We start from the raw sequence: 17,107 nt of genomic DNA on the forward strand, positions 1-17,107 counted from the left end.
ACAGACAATAAAAGATAAGGGCAGAAAATAATAAACTAGAAAACTAAGTACAAAGAGAAGTTCAACAAAGAAATGTATACTTTGATATGTGCTGGAGTCACATTGGAGACTTGTGACAAATGATGCTGGCATAACTAAGTATCCACACCACGCACAGAAAATGAATCCATACAGGTTGAGGACTTACATGTGAAAAACAAGACTTCAAGGTTTGAGAAGAAGATAGAGTAGAATAGATCTCTGATGCTGAGCTACGGAAGAATTTCTTAAACAAGACACAAAGAGTCCTAACTGAATAAGATGAATACATGTGAGTTCACGAAAATTAAGACTTCTGGTCCTAAGTGGAGACGGGGTTTCACGGTGTTAGCCAGGATGGTCTCAATCTCCTGACCTCGTGATCCGCCCGTCTCGGCCTTCCAAAGTGCTGGGATTACAGGCGAGAGCCACCGCGCCTGGCCGGATACAGGTATTCAGCAAAGAACAACGGAATGAGAAACACATTCTGGGCCACCATGTTCTCACCTGGAAAGCCCAGGAAATGCCTTTGTCCTGCCAGGGTGACTGCGAATTGTGAGAGAGGAAACGTATGGTAATGAAAGCTCTTTGAGGGCTGGGTGCAGTGGCTCATATCTATATAATTACTAAAGCTTTGGGAGGTTTAGGTGGGAGGATCACTTGAGCCCAAGAGTTCAAGACCAGCGTGGGCAACACAGTGAGACCCCATCTCTTCAAAAAAAAAATATGAAAAATTAGCCAGACCTGGTGGCACAGGCCTGTAGTTCCAGCTACTTGGGAGGCAGAGGCTGGAGGATCACTTGAGCCCAGGAGTTTGAGGCTGCAGTGAGCTATGATTGCACCACTGCACTCTAGCCTGGACAACAGAGCAAGATACTGTCTCTAAAAACAGTAAAAATTAAAAATTTAAAATACAGCTCTTTGAGACCTGTGATGTGGTACAAATTGAAGAATCAACTCCCACTTCTCCCACTGCCAAAAATTTTCTGCTCTTGTAGCAGAAGCCAATGCCCCTGCCCCCCTGCCCAGGGTTAAAGGTGAGGGAGGGTGGTGAAGCCGGCAGGGCATCAGGGGAACCATGGGGGAAGGAGGTAGTGGCTTCCTTTGGACTTAGGCCTCACTTTATTATTATTATTTTGAGACAGGCTCTCACTCTGTCGCCCAGGCTGTAGTGCAGTGGTGCGATCTCAGCTCACTGCAACCTCCACCTCAGCTTCCCGAGTACCTGGGACTATAGGCGTGTGCCACCATGCCTGGCTACATTTTTGTATTTTTGACAAAAGACAGGGTCTCACCATGTTACCCAGGCTGGCCTCAAACTCCTGAGTTCCAGCAATTTGCCTGCCTCGGCTTCACAAAGTGCTGGGATTATAGGCGTGAGCCACCGTGCCCAGCCAGGCTCCACTTTCTCACCAGCCTTCCTGCCTTCCATCAGCCATTCATCTACCCATCCAGTAAGGATCTTCTGAGCGTCTGCACCAGAGGCCTGCGCGCCCACCCTCCCTCTGTGGCTCCGTGGAATTAACATCTTACCTCAACCTTCTCGACACTTCTCGAGTCCTGGCATTTGGGCTGAAACCAAAGCTGCTCCCAGTGGCTGGAGTGGCAGATCCCATCTGGGCCTCTGGTTTGGCAGAGCCGTTTGGTAGCTTAGATTGGACCCGGAAACTGAGAGGCTAAAGAAAACTGGGCTAAGTCTGAAAGAAACCACCCTGTGAGTGTAAGATGCTGATGGGGACTGGAAATTCCAACCCCCCCCAAGTTGTGGGCTTCCTCAGTCCAGTCTGACAACCATGCGTGGACACGGGGCGGGCGCTGAGTGGGGTAGACAGACCGTGGCCATGACCAGAGAGGACTTTGTAATCCAGCAAAAAGCTTGCCTTCTCAGACTAGGAGAGAGCCTGGCTTCCAGAAGAGCCCTGCCAAGGCTAAGCAACAAGGAGGCCTTTCATCCTAGCTCCTCCTAAGTCCCCATGTCCAGACAGTTGCTTGGTGGTGCCATGGTAACCATGATGCCACAATGGAACATTCTTCCTAAGGCAGTAGAAGAAATCCTTCTGTTGAACTCTACTGTGTCAGGCCAGCCTGAGTTCATTTCTCCTTGAGCAGGAACAGTTCATGGACGAACTCTGAGGACCATTCCGAGGACAAGAGGCATCCAGTGTCATGAGTGGAACATGGTGACTTAGAACTGTGCACATGGGTTCCTTGGGCTTCTGTGCATTGCTTGACAGCTGTGTGACCTTGGACTGGCTACTCGATGTCTCTGAGTATCAGTTTCTGAATCTGTAAAATGGCGATAACTAGAGTGTCTACTTCCTACCGCGGTTGTGCAAATGAGCTAAGCTAAATGCTGGGGCTGTTCCTATGTAAAGATACAGGCTGTTGGGTGGGCATGGTGGCTCACGCCGGTAATCCCAGCACTTTGGGAGACTGAGGGGAGTGGATGACCTGAGGTCAGGAGTTCGAGACCAGCCTGGCCAACATGGCGAAACCCCATCTGTACTAAAAATACAAAAATTAGCTGGGCATGGTGGCGCACATCTGTAGTCCCAGCTACTCAGGAAGCTGAGGCAGGAGAATCGCTTGAACCTGGGAGGCAGAGGTTGCAGTGAGCCAAGCTCGTGCCACTGCACTCCAGCCTGCCAATAGAGCGAGATTCAGTCTCAAATAAAATAAAATAAAATAAAAAACAAACAAAAAAAACCAGGCTGTTAACAGTTAACAGAAGCCCTAGCATTCTTTCAGCCAGCAGAGTTTAGAAGGGTAAAATCACAGCAGAGGCATTAATCCCAGGGTAAGCTTCCACTAAAACTCTACATTTCTTTCAGCAGCATTTTATGGCTACAGAGTTAAGGCAAGGGTTGAATTCCACGAGTCAAAAAGCAGCCCTTTTCAGAGACCCAACTCTCTGGGGTGCCCAGGGGCTTGGGCTGGATTGAGAAGAAAACTGACAAGAGGAAGCTGCCTTCTCTTCTTGGGCCATCTCACAAACCACAGTGCGGGCCAACTGGTCCTGCCTCTTTACTACACAGAACCAAGCACTAGGGATGTGACAGGTCAGTGCCCTACATCTTGGAACCTTTGTTGGTAGAAAGAGGGGGAGCCTCCGATGTTTGGGAGGGAACATGTGTGTTTGGGAAGAGGATGGAAAAAAGAGGCTTAGAAAACCCCGCATGTGTTTGGGAAGAGGATGGAGTCATTGGGTTTTGTTTCCCCAGCTGCCCATGGTGTCCGCGGCGGGTCTCTCTGGGGATGGCAAGATGCGAGGGGTGCTCCTGGTGCTGCTCGGCCTTCTCTACTCTTCCACCAGTGAGTGTGCTGCTTTCCTCCCTCTGACTTTAGCTGCACATGTGGCACATAAGGGGATCATCCAGGAAAATGAAGTGGTCCTTAACGTCCAAGGAAGGGCTCAGGGAAGATGACTCACGGCACTTTGCACTGGGCGGCCTGCATTGGTGGCAGGAACCAGGCAAAGAAGTGAATTATGGGATGTGGATGGAGGAAACTAAAGTCAGGGCCAATCCTTAGGGTGGGAGTGTGGTTAGGAAAATAAGGCCCTCTGGGTGCAGGGGTGAGCAAGATGCCTGCCTCTCCACTCCCAGCCCCTGCCCTGTCCTTCCTGGAGAATACTGCTCTTTTGCAAACCACAACCCTCAACTGCAGGGCTGGTCCTGGGAGCAGCGGGGGCTTCTACTGCTGCAGGTGTCTTGGAGGCTGCCACAGCCTCAGATGGCAGAAGTGGCAGCTGCAGTCCCCTCCTCCCTTGACCACTAGGCTGCCCAGGACTAAGAATTCCAGCCTACAGAGGGCAGGTGGAGAGGAGACAGCTAGCTAAAGCAGGCTCTGTCCCACCTTGCTGCCATCCCAGCCGGCCCTGCCCTGCCTTCCTGGGGTTAGATGGGAGACATGAGAAAGTCCACACACACTGTCACACACACACACGTGCACACACACACTCTCAAACACACACATGCACATACACACACGCACATGCACACACACATGCACACACATGCACACACACATGCACACACACATGCACACACACATACATGCACACACGCACACACTCACACACATGCACACATGCACACACACTCATACACACATGCACACATATAGAGGGGAGTCCTCCAGCTCCCTCAGTCTCCTGCAGCTCTCTGTCTTCTTGCAGCCCCAAGAAGACCAGGGGATACCCAGAAAACACAGAAAGGTCCTCTCCTTCCTTAAAAAGCCACAGCTAAGGGGCCAAGACAAGCATTTCATCTCTGGGTCAGATTTCCTCATTACATCTTGGCTTTCCAAGGGTTTTGTAAGGTCAAATAAACTAGCCAACTAGAGCTTTGAAAAAGCAAAAGTCATCACACACTCACAAGCTCTTGTGGGGTTAGGGAAGGTTGGCAAATGCCTTGCACTGTAGATTGCCAATGTCCCAAAAAGAAATCAGACCAAAGATAAGGAATCTTGTCTCTAGTGGTTCTGATGCACTTAGTGACCTTCCAGACATCATCTTGCTAAAATCAGCCTGTCATTGTTCCAGCAAAGTCACCAAGTGTCAATTAATGGAGATGTCTGGTCATATCATGCTCCATCATGGAGAGGTCCTCTGTGCTCCTTTAATGATAATTCTGTATGTTACAATCAGTTCTTAGGGTCATGGTTTGGAAACTGTTTTTGGTGCTCATATGCAAGGTTGCCCCCAGGGGGAAGCCCTCCGAGACTTTATGTCCTGGGCAGAATTCATGCCCCCTCCTCTTATACTTTGGGCACACTCCCTGTGTCACATATCCCTCTGTATGGCCATCACTCTTCAGCATGTCACTCTGATGGGCTCCTGAAATCCATCCTTGGAATCCCAGGCCCTACCTCAGCACCTGCCAGGGCTGAGTGTGGTTGGATGCATGGCTGAAAAAGGAGTCACTGGTCAGGCGTGGTGGCTCACGCCTGTAATCCCAGCAATTTGGGAGGCTGAGGCAGGCAGATCACTTGAGGTGAGGAGTTCAAGACCAGCCTGGCCAACATGGCAAAACCTCATCTCTGCTAAAAATAGAAAAATTAGCTGGGCATTGTGCTGTGCATCTATAATCCCAGCTACTCGGGAGGCTGAGGCAGGGGAGTCGCTTGAACCTGGAAGGCAGAGGTTGCAGTGAGCCGAGATTGCACCATTGCACTCCAGTCAGGCGACAGTGAGACTCCATCTTAAAAAAATATAAAAATAAAAAAAGGAATACACGAGGTCACACATACTACTAGCCATCACGGTGATGACATCCTGTGGCCTCTGGAAAATTCTACTGTACATTAATGAAGAGAGCAAAAATGCAAATAATGTCTTCACATTCTTATGAAAATAGTTTTAAAGCTGGGCACGGTGGCTCATGCCTGTAATCCCAATACTTTGGGAGGCTGAGGAGGGAGGATCTCTTGAGCTAGGGGGCTCTAGATCAGCCTGGGAACATGGCAAGACCTCATCTCTACTAAAAATAAAAGAATTTAGCCGGGGGTGGTGGCAGGCGCCTGTAGTCACAACTACAGAGGCTGAGGCAGGAGAATTGCTTGAACCCGGGAGGCTGAGGCCACAGGGAGCTATGATCCCACCACTGCACTCTAGCCTGGGCGACACAGTGAGATCCTGTCTCAAAAAAGAAAAAAAAAAAAGAAAAGAAAATGAAAATAGCTTTAACCTTGCAGATCTCAAAAGTGTGCTGAGGACTCCCAGGGGTCCCAGACCAGGCTTTGAGAACTGCTGATGAACACGAAAGATGGCAGACACTGCCAATGTGTACCGTTATGTGTTCAATAGATGAGAGTTTTTATTTGTAGTCTAACATAATTTTGGGATTCAAAAATGCCACTGAGCATCTTTTAGGGTGAAGAAGACACACTAGGCAAAAGAAAGAAAAGGGGTTGCAGATAGCGTTAGTGATGATCGAGACAGACAAGCCCGCAGGAGAGAGGGTCCCGAGGTCTCCTTGCCCCGGCAGTGAGGCCCCGCACCTGCTCCGCAGGTTGTGGTGTCCAGAAAGCTTCCGTTTTCTACGGTCCTGACCCCAAGGAGGACTTGGTCAGCAGCATGGAGTTCCCGTGGGTGGTGTCGCTGCAGGACTCCCAGTACACACACCTGGCTTTCGGCTGCATCCTCAGCGAGTTCTGGGTCCTCAGCATCGCATCCGCCATTCAGAACAGGCCAGTGCCCCTGCCTTTGGGGCCCGCAGCATCGCCGGGGGTGAGGGTGGGGGCGGCCCTGTTTCCTGCTCAGCCTGGGGAGGCCCTGAAAGGTGCATTCTGGGGGACAGGGCTTTTTACCAGCTCAGCGCTTGCTCTGTTGTGAGCCCTAAAATCACCAGTTGCCAAGGCTGATCTCTGCTGTGAGGAATGCAGGCCTTGCAACAGAATAATGAAATGATGAGTCCTCCATTCAATGCAGGTGGGATATTCATTCTGATTTTACTGCCATCACAGAGGCACTGGATCCTAACACTAGGGTCCCTACCACTTATCCTGTTTAGCCAGTCAGTAGGAGCCCTTACCTTAAAACACTTGGGCCTTACAAACATTACTGCTACAAATACATGTACACAGAGAAAAGCCTCGAAAAAAATACAGAAGCGCTTTTAAGAGTGCTTATCTCTGAATGCTCAGAACGCACGATTTCTACTTTCTTCTTTTAGCTTCTCTGTATTCTGCAAATTCTGTAGTACAAATATGCATTCTTTTAAACCAGGGAAAATCATAAATATTATTAAAAGAATAATGTTTTTGGTAACTATTTCTCACTCTTTGACCCAGTGACTTCATTTTTGGGAATCAACATTAAGGAAATAATTTCAACCACTGGAAAATTTGTATGTACAAAGTTGTTCCTAGGATGGTTAATTACACACAAAACACTGAAAAGAAACCTAATGTCCCACTATCGTGATGAAATTGTAATTTTTCATATATACACATGCTATACATATATATTATACATAATATATAGTGTATACTATACATGTAAGTATATACTATACTCTATTATATGTAATATACATGCATATTGTAATATATGTATATATGTATATGGAATATCTATGCATACAGTATTATATGTAACATATAGTATATAATCTATAGTTACATATATACACACACAGAGTATTGGGCGAGAGAGTATAATGACTATAATTGGCTAAATAAATTATAATATAAATCCTTGATGGAATATTATGCAGCTGGTGAATAGTTTAACATAGGATTTGTATTTTTAATTAAAAATACATGTGCAGCCGGGTGCAGTGGCTCACACCTGTAATCCCAGCATTTTGGGAGGCTGAGATGGGCGGATCACTTGAGGTCAGGAGTTTCAGACCAGCCTGATCAACATGGCAAAAACCTGTCTCTACTAAAAATACAAAAATTACCCGGGCATAATGGCATACACCTGTAATCGCAGCTAATTGGAAGGCCGAGACAGGAGAATCACTTGAACCTGGGAGGTGGAGGTTGCAGTGAGCTGAGATTGTGCCACTGCACTCCAGCTTGGGTGACAGAGCGAGATTCCATGTCAAAAAAAAAAGTATGTAGTAAAATGTTCACGAGAAACCAAAGGATGTACAGTGAAAAGCAGTTCCTTCCCTCCCCCGCCCCGCAGTCACTAGTTTTTCTCCCTTGAGCCACATTCTGTCACCAATTTCTTGCCTATTCCTTCTTAAATACTCAAATCACTCATAGATATCTATATACCTATAGGTCTGGCTATATTGATTCTTATATCTATTGACAGAGAATTTTCTTTCCCCTTGTATTAGTCTACTTAGGCTGCCATAACAAATATCACAGACTGGGTGGCTTAAACAACAGAAATTTATTTCTCACAGTTTTGGAGGCTGGAAGTCTGAGATCCAGGTGTCAGTAGATTTGGTTTCTCCTGAGGCCTCTCTCCTTGGCTTGCAGATGGCCACCTTCTCGCTGTGTCCTCACATGGCCTTCGCTCTGTGCCCGTGCACTCTTGGTGTCTCTTTCTCTTCTTATAGGGACACCAGTCCTCTTAGATTACAGCCCCAGCCTTATACCTCATGTAATCTTAATTATCTCCTTAAAGGCCCTATCTCCAAATATATGGTCAAATTGGGGGTTAGGACTTCAACCTACAAATTTTCAAGAGAATGCAATTAAGTTCATAACACACTCCCGACACACCCACAATGCAACTGGTAGCACATCATACACATTAATTCACTCACAGCCTTTTTTCACTTTATCATAAATTTTGGAGACCTTTTCTTATTGGTACATAAAGGGCTAATGCATTCTTTTTTCAGCTGCACAATAGCCTGTTATGGAAGTACCATAACTACAGTCTTCTGTTAATGGAAATTTAGGCTGTTTCCAATCTTTTACTACTGCCAAAAATGCTGCAACAGACATACTTGTACACGCATTATTTCACACACATGCAAGCGTACCATAGTGTAGACATCCCAGGGGTAGAAAGACTGGGCTAAAAAAGACATGCATTTAAAATCCTGAGAGCTACTGCCAACTAGCCCTCCATGGAAGTTCTGTGTTCTATGTAGTGTTTTCATTATGACTATTTTCTATCTGGTCCATTCTTTTGGTTTTGATTTTCTCTTTGACTCAAGGGTTTTATTAAAGTCAGAGCTTTATTTTTTTAATTTTATATAATTTAATTTTTTTGAGACAATCTTGCTCTGTTGCCCAGGCTGTAGTATAGCAGTGCGATCTCAGCTCACTGCAATCTCCGTCTCCTGGATTCAAGCAATCCTCTTGCCTCAGCCTCCCGAGTAGCTGGACTACAGGCGCATGCCACCATGCACAGCTAATTTTTGTATTTTTAGTAGAGATGAGGTTTTGCCATGATGGCCAGGCTGGTCTTGAACTCCTGGTCTCAGGTGATCCACCCACCTTTGCATCCCAAAGTGCTGGGATTATAGATGTGAGCCATCATGCGTGGCCAAGACAGAGTTTTAAAATGTTCAGGTGCTAGGGTTTTTTGTTTTGTTTTCTAACATTATTGAATTATACCACGTGGTAATCTATTTAGGATTTGTTGAGGTTGTCCTGTCTGTCTACTATGGGTGGTCTATGTGAATATTTTCACAGGTAAATTAAAAAGTTCATTCTCCATGCTTGGTGTATAATTCAATATATAAAATTGGGCAAGGAAGTCTACTTGATCTTTCCTAGACTGTCAGAGGTGAATTAAAATCGCCTACCAGCCAGGTGCAATAACTCACACCTGCAATGCCAGTACTTTGGTTAGACAATACAGCCAAACTTAATTAAGATGACCTCATCTTTGTTAGTCTGGATGTCCAAGGATTCCTTCTTTGTCACTCAAGTCCAGCAACTTTACTAGTTGTGCTGGATTTCCCCCACCTGCCCCTTCAGATCCACTCTACTCTTCTACCCTGCCAGGCCCCAGGAGGCTCACCTGTATGGGTTATACCAGTGGTCTTTCTTGCCTTCTGGATTCCAATTGGTTTTGGCCAACATGCATAAAAGAGGCAAGAGATCAGAGGGAGTGGGGAAAGTGAAGTCAGTGTCCTTATTCCTCTGAGGGCTACTGCATATTGGCTGCTGGTTGGCTGCTTTTACCAGCTAAGTGATCCACTCTACACAGCTCTGTGTGATCACATCCTCCCCTCACCTAGAGCCCAGAGACGGTGTCAGCACAGCGATGTTACCTCAGCAGGAGCTGCCTATAGCATGCAGTGCCCAGCGCTGTCCTTGTGGTTTCCCTGCATCCTGCCAAGACCTTTGTAAAGAGTCCCTTTATTAAACTCACCCCAATTTATCTTATTTGAGTAGAACATTTATTTCCTGTTGGGACCTGACCAGAACTATGTCTCAGTGTTAACTACTCCAAACTACAGAGATAGTGGACACTCAACACTACTGGAGATAGGTTAGCTGTCTCCAAACTATAGATTCAAGTCTTAGTTCTGAAAAGTTTTCTTAAATTATATATTGAAATATTTTTCCTGTTTCATCATTTTGGTTACTTTCTTTGTGGCCAGCTGGTTCTCCTGTGACTGCCTTATCTTTCATTTTCCTCTCAAGCCTTTAAAAATCTTTGTTAATTTTCATTTCATTTTGGTCACATTTCTCAATGCCCCTAATTGTGTTTTCTGTGGGCCCTATTCTCCTTCATGCTGCTTTTGATTTGGCCTTCATTTGGTGATGGTCTTGTTTTTTTTCTTTTTGCTTCTTTGCTGAGAACATGCTCAACAAGCTTTTTCTGAGCTCTGTGGCAGTCAGTGTCATCTATAACTCTTGCACTCCTGCCATCCTTCCTTTCATCAGCCCTTCCTTTGACTCTGAGATCTGGATTCTTTAGCATCTCTTGGTTTTATGGTGTTTGTATTTGTTCCTCTTTCTCTTAGTTTCTTGGGTGATTCCCAAGAGGAGAAAGGGAAAACACTCAACTCAATTCTATTGTTATTAGAACTTCAATTTCTCCAAAATGTATTTACAGAATATATAATAAGGAAAGATGCCTGCTTTAAAATGTAAATACTAAAAGCAGGAGTCAAGATGACATCTCTGGTAGAACTGCAATTACTACTTTTGCAAACTACAATATGTAAAAAAAAAAAAAAACTATTCATAGAAAAAACGTTAATCAGCAATAACATGTTAACAGATTTTCTTTAGTGGTGGGGCAAATGGTGTTAGGATTAAAGAATCTCCAGGATTCTGCAGGCTCACAAAAGAGGGCACAAGCCTAGGGGTTTATAAAAGATTTCCTAGAAACTTGAGTCCAAAGGGGTGAGGAAGAATTAACACAGGGAATATGAGCTGGATGAGTGTTCCAGGCTGAAAAAACTTAAATGGGAAAACAGGGAAGCGTGAAGCTTCCTTGCTGTCTTGGCTTCTCAAGATTCCCTTGCTCTCTCTCCAGGAAGGACATTGTCGTTATAGTGGGTATAAGTAACATGGATCCCAGCAAGATTGCTCACACAGAGTATCCAGTCGATACCATCATCATCCATGAGGACTTTGATAACAACTCCATGAGCAACAACATAGCCCTCCTGAAGACAGACACAGCGATGCATTTTGGCAACCTGGTCCAGTCCATCTGCTTCCTCGGCAGAATGCTGCGTACACCACCAGTCTTGCAGAACTGCTGGGTGTCAGGATGGAATCCCACATCTGCAGTTAAGGCATTCCTCCTCCCAGAGGAGGCTGCATGTGTGCTGGCAGTGGGGGTGACCTGGATAATCCAATCTAGGGCCTATCTTAATTTAATAATGGAGCTTGCTTGAGGTTCTAGAGTTTGGCTGAAACCCTTACCTAATCAGTCAAGACTCCCAGGGCTTTCTCTTTCTGTGGCCACACTTTTTTTTTTTTTTTTTTTTTTTTGAGACAGAGTCTTTTTCATGCAGTGGTGCCATCACTGGCTCATGCCAGGCAGATGTCACCATGCCTGGTTAATTGTTTTAAATTTGTTTTTTGTAGAAATGGGGTCTTGCTATGTCGCCCAGGCTGGTATCGAACTCCTGGGCTCAAGCAAGCCTCCCACCTCGGCCTTCCAAAGTGTTGGGATTACAGGCGCGAGCCACTGTGCCCATCTGGTGGCCATTCTTACATCACATTGGTCCTTTACCTTCTAGCCCTACACCAAAACTGGAAGTACACAGGCAGTGGGCACCCTGGAATGAGTACAAGGGTACAGAGAGGTGAGGGGATGTTAGTCCCCGAACTAGGGCTGATTGTCCTCCTGTCTAAGCCATCCTTGTTTTCTTTCATTTTGGGGAAAGAAAGAAACAAGGAAATGGATACTCTCTAGAAGAGGGGGAAGGGTGTTCTCTGCCTGTTTGCACATTCAAGTTCAAAGTGGAGGTAGTTTTCAGTAAAAACTCGGTCACAGGTTCTTATTTCTATGAAAAAAAGGGATTTATAAGAACATTTCTGGCAGGGCACAGCAGCTCATGCCTGTAATCCCAGCACTTAGGGAAGCCAAGGCAGGTGGATCACTTGAGGTCAGGAGTTCGAGACCAGCCTGGCCAACATGGTGAAACTCCATCTCTATTAAAAATACCAAAATTAGCTGGGCGTTGTGGTGCAGGCCTATAATCGCAGCTACTCCGGAAGCTGAGGCAGGAGAATTGCTTGAACCTGAAAGGCAGAAGTTGCAGTGAGCCAAGATCACACAACTGTACTCCAGCCTGAGTGACAGAACAAGACTCCAACTCAAAAAAAAAAATTCTCACTCTCGTTTGGCTATATGAGTGGGAGTTGTGTTGACATAGGGGACTGCCTTCTCGTTAATAATCCCTGGGCTCTCTGTTGCATGGTCCAGACAGGAAATCACATGACGATGAGTATCCTGAGGAAAATCTTCGTGAAAGATCTTGACATGTGTCCCCTACACAAACTCCAGAAGACAGAATGTGGCAGCCACACGAAAGAGGAAACCAAGACTGCCTGCTTGGTAAGAACATCATGGAGTAGAAGCTAAGTGTTGAGAGTAAGCCTTGGTCACATCCAGGGGAGCCTCAGGACTCCCCCTCCCTAGATGGAGAGCTCTGTGAGGGTAGGGACTAGGACTTGAGATGAGTGGCTGTCTCTGGAGTGAATAGCACTTGGCAGACAGTATGCGCTCAATAAAAATCTGCTGAATGAACTAACCAGTCACAATTTTCAGTGTAACACTATGAAGCTTGTTTAAGCCACAGGTGCTTTTTAACTAGTTAAAAATTTGAAAGTCTGAGTCCAAACCACACAGGCTGATATGCTTTGAGCAGGTCTACAGTGTGGGGCTGCTGTATTCAGCTCCTAGGCAACCTAGACTCCCCTCTGATGCTATCAGTTATTGGGTTTTTCTTCTCTGAGAAGCCCTGCCCTCCACCCAGATGAGGGCTGTACGGATGTGGCTGTCCTACTGCCTCAAAAAAAATGTGTAGAAGTCACACACACCTGGTTCAGGCCCCTTCATATCCAAATCTGGAGAAAGTGTGGCTTACTAGGGTCACACAGTCAATAAAAGTTACAGCAAAGACAAGGACCTAGGTCTACCAGATACCCAGATAGCGTTTATCTCCTCTACTCTAGAATTGCTTTTCTAACAGGCTTATCACACACTCTCCTCTAAATAGCCTTCAGGACACCTGATGGGGAATTTTTTTTTCCCCATAGGATCCAGAAAGGCAGGATTTTTAGAGCAAGGGGAAAAAATACATATATACAGATAATTTTTTTAAAGATCATTTTATTGCAAAACACAAAGGACTGCCTCTCATTAAGAAATATGTTTGCCCTTCCAAAGTTGGTGTAACATCTATTGAGTGCCTACTTTGTACTGGGTCCTCTGCCAGGTGGGGGATCTTAACAATTTCTTAAATTAGATAATGTGTTAAAATACACTGAAGATATAGCTTTTTAACAAAATTCTGCCCTCAACCATTCCATCAAACAAGCATCATACTTCCTCAGATCTAAGATGCTGCCAATTATAGAATGCACCATCATTTTTTGTAATCCCAAGAAAGAAAAAAATGCTGCCCGTTAAACTCTGACATCAACTGATTAAAAGACACACCCTAACTTCAAAGATGTTGATTTCTAACTGTATCTTAGACTCAATGGAATATTCTAAGGTATTTCTACTCTAAGTGACCATCTCTTAAAATCTAACTGCAAAGTTCAGGTTGGTTTTTAACTGTGACTCACCTCTAACCAGGCCTTCATTTTTGAACAGAATTATGCTTGCACACCATTTAATGGTGACCTGTCCCCGTAGAATCCTCTGTCTTGGAAATATGTTCTCATGTCCAGAGGTCTTCAAAGCCACAATTCCCACATGTAGAGTCAACCACCACGTTCAGAATCTGCCTATGGGTTTCCCCGAAACCCAACAAAAGCAGAATCACTCTGCACTCACCCATCCTACCTTTATTCTACCACTGTTAGGGCTTTTGCTGAATGTCAAGGGAAAAGATCACACAATGAAAGACCCCACTCTGGGCTGTGGCCACTCCCTTGGGAGATGAGGTAGGGTAGCTCCAGAGGGGCACCTGGAGCTGTTCGCCTCTGCCTCTTGTGCTTCAGAAGTTGCAGCCCCTACAGGATTATGGGGAAGAGAAAAAGCGTATATGCTGTGCCCAGGTGGGTGGAACAGTGACCTGCAAAACCACGCGATAGCTGAGGACATCTACCAATCACTCATCCAATCATTTGTCCTAAATCACATTCTTTTTCTTGCTCTGGCTATACCACTACAGTTAAGACAAACTGCAAATGGGACTGATGAAAGGGGGAACCACGTCATTCTTGGCCAGGGAACCCCCATGACCTAGGCAGACATAGTGAGGTACACACAAGGGCCTGTTCACCAGTCAATTGAAAAGTCAAGAGTGCCACACTAAAGCACCCCCTTACATCCAAGGAGAGGCACAGAATGAAGTCCTCAAGGCCTTCCTCACATGTCTGGCCTTGGCCTGCTGAGAGATCACCAGGGAATCATGGCAGCTTTGCAGCACGGCCTCCCCGCTGCCCTGCCCGCGGAGTTGCTCCCTTCTTTTCCCACTGGTCTTCATGTCTGTTCTGGTGTGGCTTCCTTGGAAAAGAGGAGCTTTATTGAAAGAGAATACCCCACTGGGCATGGTGGCTCATGCCTAATCCCAGCACTTTGAGAGGCCGAGGCGGGCAGATCACTTGAAGTTAGAAGATTAAGACCAGCCTGGCCAACATCGCGAAACCCCATCTCTACTAAAAATACAGAAATTAGGCTGGGTGCAGTGGCTCACGCCTGTAATCCCAACACTTTGGGAGGCCGAGGCAGGTGGATCATGAGGTCAGGAGTTCAAGACCAGCCTGGCCAATATGGTGAAACCCCATCTCTACTAAAAATAAAAATTAGCCAGGTGTGGTGGTGGGCGCCTATAATCCCAGCTACTGGGAAGGCTGAGGTAGGAGAATTGCTTGAACCCAGGAGGAGGAGGTTGCAGTGAGCCGAGATCATGCCACTGCAGTCCAGCATGGGGGACAGGGCAAGACTCCATCTCAAAAAAAAAATTAGCTGGGCATGGTGGCACATAGCTGTAGTCCCAGCTACTCGAGAGGCTGAGGTGGGAGAATTGCTTGAATCCCGGAGGTGGAGGTTGCAGTGAGCCAAGATTGCACTACTGCACTCCAGCCTTGGGGACAGAGAAAGAAAGAAAGAGAGAAAAAGAGAAAGAAAGAAAGAGAGAGAGAGAGAAACACCCAAGACAGACCACACACCCAGGCCTCGGATGGTAAGGGGCTGATGCAGTGGCTCTTCTGCCTTTCTGCTGCTCGTGGTTGAGTCTGTTCAGATTGTTTCCTGTTGTTAATTGCAGCCCCATTCCATGTCTCAGTCCAAACCGCAAGAGCAACATGTCATTGCCCAGGACTTCCAGCCAGGCAGGCCACACAGGTCAGAAGTGGCTGGCTAGCCTGGGGATGACCACCCCCTTCTCGGACCAAGATGGGCCATGGGAGGGGCAGGAATTCCTTTGAAAGGAGACCTAGGGGTGTGGGGTCTGGGCAGGTAAGGTAAATGTTACCTAGTAGTTGCCTTGTTGCTTTTCCCATTTTCCCCAACTTTTCAGAAAAATGATGGCCTTTATAGAGACATCAAGATGATGGTAGCTAATATTCTATTGAGTGTTTGCTGTGTGCCAGGCACTATGCTGTGCTCAGCACGTGTTACAGGCATTAACTGTGTTCCCACCTTGGCTCAGAGAGGATTTGGTCACTTGCCAGGGTCCCATATCTAGCTAACGATGCCAAGCTTCTACTCCCTCACTTTAAGTTAGGTAAAGTGTATGTGGCAGAATTCCCAAGTCCCAGAGGACTGCTCCACTGGGAGTAGAGAAGACCAACAGCATGGCCAGCCAGGCTGGTGAGCAGCTGCCAGGTGGCAGGAAGTGGCTTAAACTAAGAGTCGAAGCAAGGCAGAGAGGAGAAGGGAAAATGTGAGCATTTCAGGACAAAACAGAAACAAACACCAACATTTCGGGAATGAGAAGCCAGAAAAGAGGGAAGGTTTGGTCCAAGGACTGGAAAGGGGCAAGAAAATGAAATATGAACCAGGAAGCTATAGGCAATCAGCAGAAGTCCACAGCTAATTTGCATAATAAAGGAAAAGTCATCTTGTTGGAATTTGTGGTGGTGGCTGCCTTGATTTGAAATCATATCCTATAATTTGCCCCATTTCCAGTGAGAACCAGCATAAAACATTTCTAGAACAAACAGTATATTGCACAAGGATAGATTTACAACAAAAACTAGTTTTTCTAAGACCTGAAGCCTTCTGTCTTTTGTCACAGGGGGACCCAGGAAGCCCAATGATGTGCCAGCTACAGCAGCTCGATCTGTGGGTTCTGAGAGGAGTCCTGAACTTCGGTGGTGAGACGTGCCCTGGCCTGTTTCTGTACACCAAGGTGGAAGACTACAGTAAATGGATCACATCCAAGGCTGAGATGGCCGGCCCTCCCCTGTCCTCACTCCACCACTGGGAAAAGTTTATTTCTTTCTCCCACCATGGACCAAATGCCGCCATAACACAGAAGACATATTCTGATTCTGAACTGGGCCATGTTGGATCATACTTGCAGGGACAAAGAAGGACCATCACGCATTCACGACTAGCAAACAGCTCTAGAGATAGTCTAGATGTTAGGGAGAAGGGTGTAAAGGAATCAGGCAGGTCTCCTGAGGCGTCTGTACAACCCTTATACTATGACTATTACGATGGGGAGGTGGGGGAAGGTAGGATTTTTGCAGGTCAGAACAGGTTGCATCAGCTCAAAGAAATCATCTTGGTTTCCTTCGTGCTTGTTTTCTTTTGCAGCAGTATCTAGTCCAGGAGCTACCCCACCAAACTGAAGAGTAAGCTCAGAATGCTGAGTGCCAGGCATTCGCCATGCTGTTTTGGTGTCTGTTTTTTATACTTGCTGCCACGGATAAGCCCACGGCACACACTGGGCTGGCTCTCCCTCCTCTGTCCCTCTCCCAGGTGTGGGAAGGTCACTTTCATTATGCTTGTGAACTAAATGCTGGCTAACAAGTGTCAAACCATTAGAGTGCCCTGTGGTTCTTTCGGTGGTAACAG

At 46.3% G+C, this 17,107-nt stretch overlaps 1 protein-coding gene across 4 annotated transcripts; it reads left to right on the plus strand.

The window, feature by feature from the left end:
- The first annotated feature begins 2,044 nt into the window (after positions 1-2,044).
- PRSS54 (serine protease 54) lies at positions 2,045-17,073 on the plus strand. 4 transcript variants are annotated; one of them, XM_055298467.2, is made up of 7 exons: positions 2,045-2,198; positions 2,853-3,077; positions 3,240-3,330; positions 6,030-6,211; positions 10,932-11,186; positions 12,332-12,463; positions 16,323-17,073. In XM_055298467.2, the coding sequence occupies exons 3-7, from the start codon at positions 3,246-3,248 to the stop codon at positions 16,854-16,856; spliced, it is 1,188 nt and encodes a 395-aa protein (XP_055154442.1). In that variant the 5' UTR covers positions 2,045-2,198; positions 2,853-3,077; positions 3,240-3,245; the 3' UTR covers positions 16,857-17,073. The 4 variants fall into 4 exon arrangements, with proteins under 4 accessions (XP_055154442.1, XP_055154443.1, XP_055154444.1 ...); XM_055298468.2 differs by having other exon boundaries at positions 6,030-6,207; positions 10,928-11,186; XM_055298469.2 differs by having other exon boundaries at positions 2,046-2,198; positions 2,850-3,077; positions 6,030-6,207; positions 10,928-11,186.
- The last annotated feature ends 34 nt before the right edge of the window (positions 17,074-17,107 follow it).

Source organism: Symphalangus syndactylus, chromosome 11, assembly GCF_028878055.3.
Source record: "Symphalangus syndactylus isolate Jambi chromosome 11, NHGRI_mSymSyn1-v2.1_pri, whole genome shotgun sequence".
NCBI classification, from domain to species: domain Eukaryota; kingdom Metazoa; phylum Chordata; class Mammalia; order Primates; family Hylobatidae; genus Symphalangus; species Symphalangus syndactylus.